General features: G+C 43.0%; 1 protein-coding gene across 7 annotated transcripts in view; it reads left to right on the top strand.

The window, feature by feature from the left end:
• The first annotated feature begins 2,915 nt into the window (after nucleotides 1-2,915).
• The window catches only part of Ralgps1 (Ral GEF with PH domain and SH3 binding motif 1), a 231,255-nt gene continuing 220,272 nt past the window's right edge, over nucleotides 2,916-13,898 (top strand). For all 7 annotated transcript variants that reach the window (XM_074053171.1, XM_074053168.1, XM_074053169.1 and 4 more), the window contains exons 1-2: nucleotides 2,916-3,030; nucleotides 6,603-6,710. In XM_074053171.1, the coding sequence (XP_073909272.1) occupies nucleotides 2,974-3,030; nucleotides 6,603-6,710 (165 nt within the window). In that variant the 5' untranslated portion in view covers nucleotides 2,916-2,973. The remainder of the gene's footprint in view (nucleotides 3,031-6,602; nucleotides 6,711-13,898) is intronic.

The following is a 13,898-nucleotide window of genomic DNA, read 5'->3' as shown; positions in this document are numbered from 1 at the left end:
GCTGAGCAGTTGGGAACAACTCGAAGAGGGTCACCCAGGGCCTCCCTTTACCCTCCCTGGTGACTGACACAGCAATCCTGTCTGAACTGAGATGAACAGGTCTCTCTTCAAGCTGTTCCCTTCTGGCTTAGGACGGATTGGCTGGCTTGGTCATAAGCCCAGCCTTTTCCTCTTGCTTAGACTATTTTGAGGCATCCCGGGGAGTGTGACCCAGCCTTGTGTTAACTCTAAGCACATGAGCTGGGTTTACTTTGCATCTCAGTTTTTGGATTCCCTGTTTTGAAGTCTCTGAGCTTGTCTCAGGAGTTTCTGTTAGAGAGTCCAGTCCACTGAGTCAGGAGGCCTTTCCTCAGCTCTCCTCCCTATCCTATCCCTTCTGCATGGGAAATTCCTCAAAGCTTAATTAATATTAGGACTAATTGATACTTATCTTTGTTCTTATATATTAATACAATGCGGTTTTAGTACTTTAATATTTATTTGTTATTTCACAGGGAATGTTAAATGTGCAAGTTGAGTCATTGCCATGAAACAGCTGAGAGTTCTTGGTTTATTATGCTGCAGTTTAAATGTCACACAATCCAGACTTCTGGAGCTGCGTACCTGTCACCACCATCCAATTTTAGAACATTTCCATCACCTAAAAATGCCTTTGTGTCCATGTACAGTCTGTATCCCCTCTGTGCATTTTTGCCTCTGAGAATTTGCCTTTTCTGGACATTTCCTAAAATGGAATTGTACAGTACATTCCTCTGCATCTGACTTCTTTCACGAAGCATAATGTTTTTGAGGTCTGATCATGTTGTGGCTTGCATCAGTATTTCATTTCTTTTTATAGCTGGGTAGTACTCTACTGTAGTACCTGATGGACATTGGATAGTCTCCAACTTCTGGCTATTATAAATGATTCTGCTGTAGACATTCTATATGTGCCTTTGTGTGGACATATGTTTTCATCCTTTTTAGGTAGATACCTCAGAATAGAACTGCTGGTTGTTTTGTTTAGCTTTTAAAGAAACTACCAATTTTTTTTCCAAAGTGGTCGTACCATTTTTCCTTCCCAACTATAGTGCAAGAGGGTTCCATTTTTACACGTCCTCACCAACACATGGTACAATCTGATTTTTTGCTTTTTTTCTTCTTTTCTCCCTCCCTCCCTCCCTCTCTCCTTCCTTCTTTCCTTTCCTCTTTCCTTCTTTTCTTTTTTTCGTGGTGCTGGGAAAGGAGCCCAGGGCCTTGCATATGCTAGGCATGTGCTGTACCACGGAGCCTCCAGCCTTTGTATTTGTTTTGTTGTTTTAATTCTAGCCATCCTAGTGGGTATAAAGTGGTATGTTTTTGTGGTTTGTATTTGTACTTCCTTATTAGCCATTCATACATTTTCTTTTGTGAGATGTGTATTTGAGTCTTTTTTGTGGCTGATTTCTAAACTTGGGCCAGCCATGGATTCATGGTCCTTGGTGACAGGGAACACAGCTTCTTTCCTAGGACGAAAATGATTAAGAAATGTGCACTCTCAGCCTCTTCTTCCTCCTTACTCATGAAAGAGGATTTTGGCCTCTCTAGTTCAGCTTTTCTTCTTTGCCTGACCAGTATTTTTTCTTCTTTTTTTAATTATGAAACTTATCAGGCATTCAGAATAGTCACAAGAGAAGTGCATGGAAGAGCCTGATAGTCTTGGCATCGCTTTGGCTGCTGAACTCTGAGTCTCTGACACTTGCAACTATGTGGTGGGGCTGAGGGGCCTGAGGGAAATGGTCAAGTCAAGGGTAGCTGGCACTTTCTGTCTTTCCCAATGACCTCTGGGCTAGGTCTTGCCCTCCAGGACTAGATTCAGCATGTCCCAAGTCAAGTTCATCCTCTGTCCCTACAAATCTACTCCTTCCCCAGTGAAGGATACAACATCTTTCTGGCTCCACAGCCACCTCATCCTCATCCAGTTCTTCTTGCTTTCCCTACAGCAGTGTCTGTGGAATCTCTCAAGTCTGTCTCCTCTAATTTTACTACTGCCACCTTAGCTCAGAGGACCTCCGAATTGTAATTGGCTTCCAACTTATGCCCTTTTCCCCATCCTCCTTTCTCTCCTGACCACTTTCCTGCTAAAAAGTTTTAGGTGGTGTTCTCTGAGTTCTGTGACATGACATGTTCTCTGCAGGTGTGTGCATGTGGTGTGGGAGAACCTCTTTCTGCATTGGGCGGTCCAGGCATGGAAACCAGAAGTACCTAGGAGTGGGTCTTGAATGATAATGCAGTGATGGGACAGCATGAGCAAAGGCACTAGAACTTGACTGGCTTACCTGTCTGTGCCTCAGTTTCCCCATGTGGAAATGGGTGTAATAGCAGGACTTGCCTCAAGATGGTGAGGTTCAGATGAATTAGAGGATGTCAAGTGCATGGTTAGTACTATGTGGGATCAGCTGTCATTCAGATTATTCACGATGGCCAGTGAGATGCCCACGGGAGCATGGGTGGCTTGTCTTCTTCACCCCACCTTTGCTTTCACACAGACCACATACCCTTGTGCCAGTGAGGACTCAGGCCTGTCCCAAAATGGTTGTACAGGCCAGGTGGGACTGAAAGCAATACAAGGGGCAGCCACCACTCAGCTCTGTTGATAGTGACCAGGCAGGGATATGGACCTAGTGTTGCCAGACAAGTCAGAGATACAGAGTTCTGTGTGAAATCTACCATTTTTTAGATGTTGGTAATTAATTTAAGAAATACTAAACTCTGTACAAGCCCTATACACTACATCTATGGATCTTATTTAGTTCGAAGACCACCAGCTTATGACCTTTCTTTTAAGGTGTCCTCCTGGATGATCTACTTGCGTGAGTCCAGCATAGCTATTTCTCGGTGGGGTCAGTTGGTTTTGAAGCCTGGTTTTGATGAGCCCCTTTGCCTTGCAGGACTTCTCAGGCAGGTTATGTCACTGGTAGAGGCTGCCCTGAAGCTCCCTGTGGTCTGGAGACTATGTACAAGAGGAATGGTCTGATGGCTAGCGTGTTGGTCACCTCCGCCACTCCACAGGTATTGAGGCCGAGGGGACTGGGACACTGGGTGGGAGGGGCTTCAGAGGAGCCATGGCAGTGAGACTGAGGGCCATGCATACCACCGTTCTTAGCATGCCCAAGGCCTCGTTCACACCAGGCGTGAGATTTGGGAGGCGGTCAGCTCTGTGGAGCAGTGTGTTTTCTGAAGTCGTTCTCTTCAAAGAGAAACAAATGCCTGTCCAGTCCAGCCATGGCAAGTGCCACATTCCATTTTGGTGGCAAGATGGAATCAGACCTTTCCTAGGAAAAGCTACTGCTGACTATAAACAAGCCACACAATCTGGAATGGAGTCAGACAGAAGTCATTCCAACTGGCTGTGTAGGAAATGGCTGTGAGGACTAGTGGTCTTAGTGGCCTGGGCCAGGGCCCCTAAGTGGGGCTTGGGGATTTGCTTTCCAAGCTCAGTAATGGAACTGAAATGCAGGAGGATGGGTGTCATCTGAGGCTCGGCGCATCTGTGTCTAGGGTGTAACGCTAGTGCCTGTGACACACTGGCTGGGCAATGTTGCAGTCCAGTGCATATCAAGCTGGGCTCTTGACATGGTCTTGGATACCCAAGCCAGGAGATCACTGTGACTGGTCGTAAAATCAAACTTGTATTTTTAAAAAATTCCCCAGAGGGGCCAGCATAAAGTTGTATTGTCACGATCACCACCACCATCAGCAGCAACAGTGAATAGGTTTGAGGCAACTTTTGATTCAACAAGTCCTCATGTGTGACTGTGTGTGTTTGCAGCAGAGACAATGGGAATTACAGGGAAACCTGAAATCCCAGTAACAGACTTTGCTAGTTAGAGGAATCAGACTTCTGTTTCTATCTATGATTTTCAGACCACCTAGAGAAAAACTTCTCTGGTCTGTGTGTGTATATGTATTCATACATGTGAATGTGTATATGTATGCATATACACATACATGTGTGTAGTCACATATACACTATATATACATTCAGCCCTCTGTATCCACAGAATCCACCAAGCATGATAGAAAATATTTGGAAAAAATTGCATATATATTGAACATTACAAATGTTTTCTTGTCATTGCCTAAACAATAACGGTTTTACATAGCATTCATGTAAAGTGTTAGGTATTCTAAGTTACCTAGAGATGATTCCAAGTATATGAAAGGACACGTATAGGAAATGTGCAAGTACTAGGCCATTGTATACATGGGGCTTGAGCATCTGGAGGTTTGGTGTCCTCACAGAGCTCTGGAACCAATCCTGCATGGATACTGAGGGGCAGCTGTGTGTACACATATGTGTATCCAGAACATGGTAAGTACATGATGAATGAATGGATGCATACTCATATAATTGAAGTTCTCAGTAAATGTTGGTGACTGAATGGCACATTTACGCTCATACACATGCTTAATTTAGAGCTCACTATAATACAGGCACTTTTTTGCATGTTTCCCAGTCTTTCTCTCATTTTGCACACACACACTAACCCCCTCAGGTTTGTACCACAGTTTCAGCCCAGTTTATAGATGAGGAACCTAAGGTACAGAGATGTGAAGACACTATCTTTGGATGCCACAGCTGGCCAGTTGGGTGGGTTCAAGCCAGGCCTCTCTGATTCTCCAGCTCATGCCTCAAACCATGACGCCATACCATCCTGGAGATCAGTCCTGCCAGCCTGACTCAGATGCTTCCTGGAAGCGGGTAGAGGGTGCAGAGTGACTTCTAGATCTTTGTCTGTACATAGGACTGGGAGATGGAATTGTTTACCAATCTCAGATGCATTAGTACTTTATAGTTTTATTGTGACCCAGATTCTCCTCAGGGAGGATGTCCTTTCTTTGGTGGAACTTTAGAAATAGCCATGCTAAGCCCTCTCCAGACCCCTTTAGCCAGCTTCTCCCTGGGAGGAGGTTTCTGCCAAGTCCTTCTCAACTTCATTTAAGTAACCTGTGCTGCAACCCTGGGACATGGAGTTAATATTGCCATTTTACAGATGATATGTGAGACTCAGAAAAATGAAATCACTTGCCTGAGGTTTGCCAGCAACCAGTGTGAAACTGGCCTTTCATCTAGGCCCATCCGACTCCAGAGCTCTTAACTGCTGTGGTTTGCTGCTTATTTAGCTTAGGGCTGGGTGCCATGTTGTGCACCTGTAATTCCAGCTCCTACAGAGGCAGAGATAGGGAGGATCCCAGTTTGAGGTCAGCCTGGGTGAAAAGTTAGCAAGACACCATCTCAACAAATAAACTGGGAATGGTAGTGTGTACTGGTCATCTCAGTGTGTGGGAGGCATAGGTAGGAGGATTACAGCAGTCTGAGTCTGGCCCCAATTGAAAACACAAGATCCTATGTGATAACTAAAGATAAAAGGGCTTGGAGGCATGACTCAAGTGGTAGAGCACCTGCTTAGCAAGTATAAGTCCCTGAGTTCAAGCCTTCAGTACTGTTTCAAAAAAAAGACCATCTGGGAGTTGAGGTATAGCAGACTCCTTTGTGGAACCTCTCTATGACACAGGCCTGCTAAAGCCAGCAGGTTATCTTCCTGATCCTCTCCTTAACCTCACATTGCCAGTTGTTACTATTGGTTTCCCTCCCTGACCTAAAAACATTCTAGTTTCCAGTAGAATTGCAGCATTTTTCCAGATCTAGCCATTTTGGAAAGAGTGAAGTAAAGAGGAATTAATAAAAGCATATCCCTAACCCACACTGCATGATGTTGAGGCTAACGGAAACCACAAACTCCTACTTTATGAGTTGAAACGAATAAAGCCATTTATCAACAGGACACAGTTTTGGGTGGTAAGCCTAATGGATTCCCAAAAGTGGAGTTTGATGAAATTAAGTAAAATTAAAGAAAAGGTGTGCCCAGCATTCTGGGATCCCCACACCCTTGGGCTTTTGTGAAATAAACCACACTTGGGGAGTTTCAGGTTGCTTCTTCGTGGGATTTCCTTTCTTCACAGGCAGGATGCAGAGTCCTTCTCAAGAGGGTCTCCATCAAATATGACTTTCGCCACAGTCTCCAAAGCTGAGCAGTTACTTCTCAGGCCTTCTGAGACAAGTAGGGCAGAACATTATATCCAAGAGAAAAATTAAGCTAGGGCTTTGTTCTTTTTCCTTTTTTGGGCACTGGGGATGGAATCCAGAGCCTTGTGCAATGTAGGCAAGTGGCCACTACTGAGCCCTGCTCCAGCCCTGTGCTATAGCTGTCTATCTACCACCATGCTGCTGGCCAGAAGCAGTCAAGAGGTAGCAATTAAAGGTTTGTGTTTTGGAGTCAGATGGGAAACTAGGGTCACATTCTGGCTTTCACTTTCACAACTGAGATAGTAACAACTGAGAAGTAGGACTGCTTCTCCTTCCTTATGAGTACAATGGGAATGATGATGGTGTGTGCACATGAGTACTCATGAGATTAAGTGAGAACATGCATATAAAGTGCCTGACAGGTGTGTGCAATAGACAAAGCACTGAATACCAGATGATTTTTCATTGTATGATTTTGTCACTCTTGCACTCTGTTCTGAGGTTTGGGAGCAGTGATTCCTTGCGGACGATACATCTGTCTTCCTTCTCACAGGGCAGCAGCAGCTCAGACTCGCTGGAGGGCCAGAGCTGCGACTATGCCAGCAAGAGCTATGATGCTGTCGTCTTTGACGTCTTGAGAGTGACTCCCGAGGAGTTTGCCGTGAGTGACACAGATGTGCTAGGGGGCGTGACGGTGCCAGATGGAGGAACTGCTCCGGGTTTTCTGTCCAGCTTGCAAACACCCTATGTGCTCAACAGTAGGGAGTGCTAGATAAAGGGTGGTCCTTTCCATGCCATGTAGAGTGAACAGGATGCTGTTGATGTCGAATTAGCCATGTTGGAAGGCGTGTGCAGTGCACAAGAGCAGTGAGTGAAAGGATCACTTTTCTATCACAGTTATGGAGAGTGATGCCAGGGTTAGAGCACACACACAACACACACACATCTGCATATGGTCGAGACTTGATGCTCATATGTTCCATAAGCCAAACGTTACCTGCTGTGGATTTTGGTTATAGATTCCAGGTAAGCCAAACGTTATCTGCTGTGGATTTTGGTTATAGATTCCAGGTATTTGTAATTTAATTTTTCTTTTTTGTTTAATTGCGCCTTCTATATTCTTACAATAACCATTTTATAATGGTCATATTTTATAGTAACCATTACAATGATAGATGACATTATTTGGACAATTATTTTAAATTATAAATGTAAAAGATAGTTTTGTCTTCAGCCAGTGTGTTGCTGCTGGTCTGAACGAGGATGATCTCTCAGGTGGGGCAGAGTTGGCTCCTCATTTTGTCCTGACTTGGTTTCTTCCTTTGGGCTTGTGGATAGAGGGAGTCTATTGGCTCTGGGTGACTGTCTGTCCAAGGGCAAATTTCTCTCCAGAACTGCGGACATGTTTCCCACCATGCCTGCTTCTTCCCTGACCACCATGGTATGGAGGCTTCATGCCCACAAGAGTACCACCACTGGCTGCTGTGCTATCATGAGCTCCCCAGTTCACTTTGTGCCAGGCTGTGCTGGGCATTCAGTGTGTCTGAGGAGTCCTTTTACAACCTGCTAAAAACTCTGTAGTACCTCCTCACTCTACTAGAGTGAGACTTAGAGCTCCCCCGGAGGCCCAAAGTCACCACCCAGGTCTGACCATACCTGCTCTTGCCCCTTCTTCTAGCTCTTCACCTGTGCAATGGCTACATTTCTCCCTCAGACTATCCAGCATCCTCCTGCCTCACTGTTCCTTCAGTCCAGTTGTTGCTCAGTCTACTTTCACATGTCAGTGTCAGGGAGGACCAGCCCTGACTGACATAGCAAACGTCTCTCTCCCCTTCCCCTTCTCTGCTTTTCATTAGGACTCCTGTTACTACCTAATATCCTGTTATAGAACACTAAGTTGGTTGCAGATCTCTTCTGCTGGGACAGGAACTAACTTCTCTATTGCTTTTTCTTCAGTGCTTAAAATACACCTGGCTCATAGCAGATGTTGACTGAAGGGATTCAATTCTCCCAACAACTTGATGAGGCATGTTGTTAGCTGCCAGGCTTCTTTTTTCTTGTTACAGTAGGGGTTGAACTCAGGGCCTTGAACACACTAGGCAAGTACTCTGTCCTAGCTGCCAGTTTTCCGACAGAGAAACTAAGGGTCCGTTTTCTTACATGGATCATACAACTGGGTGTTGACAGTGCCAGGTCTGAAACCCTCACCTCCTAATGACCCACCAAATGCTAGATGGCAATAAGCACAGCTCCCATTTGTGGACATCTACTATCTCTAGTTCTTGTGCTGGATATTTTATATGCTCTAGCTATCTAATTTCCTTTTTCAGACAACCTTAGAAATCATATACCTAATTATAAAGTAGGTGTAACTGTGATTCCCAGTTTACTGATGAGTAAATCAACACTTAGGAAAGTTACCTCTTCTGTGGACAATCAGTGCTATAGCTTGGGTTTAACCCTGGAGCTGTCCGACACTCTAGGCCAGCACTATCCAATAGAAGTATAATCCAAGCCACATATCCAGTTTCAAACTTCCTAGTAACTATATTAAACAAAATAAAAGAGATGAAGTTATTTTAAAAGTGTGTGTGTTTTAGAACTCTCAAAAAACAACTGCCATGTTTTTGAGCACTATGTGATACCAGCCTAAAAGAAAGGTACAGGAAAACTGATTTTATGTAAAATAATTAAAAGGAAATTATTGATATCAAATCTCAAAGTTATTATAAGAAAAAAATAGGAGAGAACTCTATAGATAACAAGAGCACGCCAGAGAGGCCACTACAAACGGATAAAAACTGTAATTATGTCTTTTAAAATGACCTAGGGCATCTTAAAATTGTGCCCAAGACAGGAACAACATAAATTGGAAATAGGAAAGTCTCAGAAATGAGGTGACAGAACTTAGGAAAGAATTGAAAATAAAATTCTTTTGGGAATGAAGATTGAACTAGAACAAAAGATGAACAAACAACATAAAAATCCCTTTTAAAGGAATTTTTTTTTCTGATCAAAATAAATGAAAAATAGACTGTAAGACTGAGAAAAAGTGACAGATATTAATGTTGAGCAAAGAAGATCCAATATAGAAATGGTAGGAATCCCTGAAAGGGGGACCTGAACATTTAAGAAAATGTTCACAAAACGGAAGATTCAAGAGTGTGTATTGAACCTCATGATGAAGCTGAGACTGCCACCTGAGTGGCCAGTGCTGAAGATGTGTTCTTGGTAAACTGGATTATAAAGGAAAAGAAAACAAATGCTTTGTGGATCTTGACAGGAGAGGGAAAGAAAACACATCAATATTTTTGAATAACACTATTTGCCAGAGGAAAATGGAACAAAATCATGTAAGTTAAGGAAAAAAATATAACCCAAAGATTTTTTTTGAGACAGGGTTCCACCATGTAAGGCCAGGCTGGCCTTATTTGCTGTGTAGCCCTGGCTGGCCTGGAACTTGTAATCCTCCTGCCTCAGTCTCCCAAATGCTGGGATTTACAGGTGTTTGCCAGCACATTTGGCTTAAGCCAAAGATTTTATATCCAGAAAAACCGACTATAGACTATCAGGGACACAGATACCCTGCTTTTCCTGAGAAATCTGCTAGCAAACAGGCTCAAACAATGGGAATGGCTAGAAACATGAGAGAGCCTGGTGGAGAGCTGTGAACAGACATGTACTTGTAGAATGAGGATCAAACATGGAGGGCATAGTGTATCACAGTATGTAGTGACTTGTGCCCCGTTAGTGACAGAGTGTGACCCTCATAGTACCAACTGTTTAAAGAATGGGGGGGAGGATGGAGAGAACATATGCAAAATTTCATAACTCTTCTTGGGAACTATATTAGCGGACACGGTTCCTGGGATCTTCCTGTGGGACCTGCATTGCCAAGTGTGAGCTTCTTGTGAACTCAGTGAATGTCCATCTCAGGATGGATCTTTCTGGCTGATTACCTTTTGTTCTGTGAGCCTTCCCAGTCCTGCAGGTGTGCAATGATTTAAATGCTGATTTTTTTTTTTTTTTGCCTATTTATTTGGGGTCTTGGGAGATCCTTATGCTATGAGGAGAGATTTAGTCCACCACTGTTAGAAGGAGAAATACTACAGTCAACATACACAAAAAACATTTTTTTCTTTTTGGCTAACAACTAGCTTTCACTTAGCTACATAATACCACATTTTTCTTTAGTGGCTACACTATGAAGTGCTCTAATAGTTTCCTTCAGTCTGTAGGATTTTTCTCTACAAAAACATTTTGTGATATGTAGTGACTGGCCATTTCCTTTAAAAACCTGAGTTCTAGGCGTCCTAGCCTAGGAGAAGGGGCTAGGACTAAGGAAGTCATTGTCAGCTTATCAGCTTGTCTGGGCATCCTGTGTTCAGGCTTTATTTCCCCAAATAAGGAGAAGGCATTGAGAGATTTGCTCTTGAGTGTTTCTGTTCAGACCCACTACTGGGGGAACTTACTTTTTGGGAACAAGTATGGGGAGAGACCTGGCCTTCTTGCTCAGGCTCTCTCTGACTGCTCTCCCTTTAGACTGACTGCCTTGGGCCACTCATACCTGCATTGCTTGGCAGCATCCTCTTAAGATTGGCTACACAGTAAAATGGCATTATGCTTATAATCTGGTGAGTTTTACCAGAGTATTTTGTGTTAAAATAGCATCACCTTTCATCCATTTTGGTCAGAGTTGAGAGGACAGAAATGGGACAGTCTCTTGTAAACCCTCACTGTGTGTCTGTGACCTGCTGGTCTGTTTTCAGTCTGGTGACCACTGCTACTGTGGGTTTTGAATAGAATACCTAAACATACTTTCTGACTTTGGATCTTATTATGAGCAGAGATCATAATATTTCAAACTTGGATCATCTGAAAAAAAAATGCAAAATGTAAGGTCACCTTTTTAATGACTCACTTGGGAATTCAGTGGCAAATCCTAGGACCGATGGCAGGATGGAGAGGAAGTTTCTGCATTTTCACATTAGCAGACTTTTGGTTCTTTTCCTAAATGACATTGCAAAAATCCTGACGGTTCTCCTGGATAGGGAGTTAACTTGAACTGCAAGAGAGATTTCCATGGCCCTCTGAGTTTTTAGCTCAAATCCTGTTTTCACAAGGCCTTTCTGTTCCCCAGTGTAGCAGAATTAATCCAGTACGAGGAGCACTTGGCTAACAGACCTGATGTGTCTGGCAGAAGAAATGGAAGTCTTTTTGTGCTGCCCAGGACATAGTTCTGGGCTTTGTAGGCCTTCAGGCTTTACAAGCCACTCCACACCCACACTAGGACTCAGGTTCTGCTGATGTCAGGTGGAGGGGGGACCTGGAGGTAGAAGAGCTCAGGTTCCTTTCGAGCACCTTTCTCTTGTTGCCACCTGTCAAGGTTCCATTAGTGGCAGCATTTTACCCCTGTGACCATGAGGAGCACTATCTCCTGGGAGTAGACAAATAGGCTCTCCACTGAAGTCCCTGCTCTTTCCTGCTCCTGTTCAGCTCTGAGGATAGGATGTTTTGGTTGTATCCCATGCTTCTCACCAGTGCTTCAATTTGCTACCTTTGAATTGTGCCAAGATCTGGCTATAGTTGTGCACCTAAGCCCTGGAATGTGGTCACAGGTGACACACTGTGTTATTGCCATTTTTGTCCATTGTATTTTTTGCTAGGTCAATGTAACAGCCTCCTTTCAGTTTTCTGTCAGGCAGCTTTGGTGCGTGGATGTTTAGCCAAGCCAGTCCTTTATTTCCTAGCTTCTGTACTAGTTAAAAGTCATAAATTTACATGTAATACTTGGGCTCACCTCTGTGACTACCATTTCGCTAATCTTTCTTTTTTTCCTCATGTATTCATTGAGCATCTGTTAGGTGCCAGGTATTCAATACCTTTTACTTTGAATTTTCACTCAGATCCTATAAGATAAGGGTTATTGACACCATTTTATAGGTGTGGTGCTTGATACTGGAAGAAGGTAAGTCACCATGTCAGAGGATATTGCTATTAAGTGACAATGTCTAGATACACACCCAAGCCCTGTAGATCACAGATCCCAAGTTGGTCCAATGGACAGGTTCAGTGGACAAGTGTCTTCTTGTACCAGTAGGTATCCACAGGCCCTTGGCTTTCTGCAGAGGCCTCTATTGACTGACTTCTGACATCCCATATGATGCATCAGGGTTGGTAGGTCATGTGAAGTCAGCTCAGTCTATGACTTGGTCTGAAAGATGTCAGCAGCAGTACCTTCCTTTACTGCCCCCAGATGAGCATCTAACTTCAGTCCCAGTTTTTTAACCTGACGCATTAGTGCCCTTAGCTGACTGTGGCGAAGGACCAAGTCTTTCATTTTCTGTCTTTTGAGGCCTGACCTGATAGTTAAAAAAATGCAATAGAAATGTTGTGGCCATGTCAAATTGCCACACAAGTTCCCCAAAGCTTGCTCTCAGCTTCTGTACTGATCTCATTGTGGGCTGGTAGAATAAACAGTTTGTGGCCTCATACTGATCTCTGGATGCCTCTTGGATGGCATTCTACCATATAATTGAGGGGTGGCTTAAACTTCAGAAGAGAAGTATAATTTCTATGTGCCACAATTTTAAAGTAAGTTTAAGTTTGGAGTTTCCATTCATGATTCTAATTTTTAATATTTAATACAGTTTTTTTAAAATTAGGAAAGTAATGCTTAAAACAAAAATCCCAGTAACACAGAAATTTCCAAACTAAAGTTGCTCCCCTTGCTCCTAGCCCCACTCTCCAAATAACTATTAACAATTCTTAAGCTGAAAGTTCATCTCACATTCAGAAAGAAGGGTGTGGATGGAAATTTATAAGGAGGGAAAGGGTTGGGCGAGGCATTTCAGAAATTTACCCTATCTCTCACCAGTTACAAAAATCAATTTAAATGTATTAAAGACTTAATGTAAGACCTGAAATTATGAAACTACTAGAAGAAAACACAGGGGAAATGCTTCAGGACATTGGAATGGGCAAGGAGTTTTTGGATATGACACCAAAAGCACAGAATTGAAAGCAGTAATAGACAGATGGGGTTACATCGAGCTAAAAGCCCTGCACAGCAAAGGAAATAATCAGTGAAGGGACAGCCTATAGACTGGGAGAATATATTTACAAACTATATATCTGACAAGGGGTTAGTATCCAGAGTACATAAGGAATTCCAAAAACCTCAATAGCAAAAACAAAAAATAATAACCTGATTAATAAATGGGCAGCAGACCTAATTAGACATTTCTCAAAAGAAGACAAACAAATGACCAACAGATATGTGGGAAAAAAAGCTCAACATTAGTAATCATCAGGCACATGGAAATCAAAACCAGATTGAGATATAACCTTATTCCAAGAAGAATGGCTGTTATCAAAAAGGTAAAAGATAGCAAGTGCTGGCAAGGATGTAGAGAAAAGGAAGTCTTTGTACAGTGTTGGTAGAAAAGTAAATTGGTGTAGCTATTATGGGAAACAGTATGGAGATTCCTCAAAAAATTAAAAATACAGGGCTGGGAACATAACTCAGGTGGTAGAGTATCTGCCCAACAAACATGAGGTCCTGAGTTCAAACCCCAGTACCACAAAAAAAAAAATTAAAAATAGAACTACCATATGATCCAGCAATTTCACTACTGGGTGCATATCCAAAGGAAATCAGTATGTCAAAGAGACAGCTGTATTGCCTTGTTTACTGTAGCACAATTAACATTAACCAAGAAATTGAATCAACCCAAGTGTCCATCAACTGATGAATAGTTCAGGAAAATGTACTACACACACACACAAGGGAATAATATACATCCACAAAAAGATTAAAATCCTGTCATTTGTGATATGGATGTGGATG

The sequence above is a fragment of the Castor canadensis genome, chromosome 13, assembly GCF_047511655.1.
Source record: "Castor canadensis chromosome 13, mCasCan1.hap1v2, whole genome shotgun sequence".
NCBI classification, from domain to species: domain Eukaryota; kingdom Metazoa; phylum Chordata; class Mammalia; order Rodentia; family Castoridae; genus Castor; species Castor canadensis.
The sequence above is the reverse complement of the archived record's forward strand: the minus strand, read 5'-3'. Positions and strand labels throughout refer to the sequence as shown.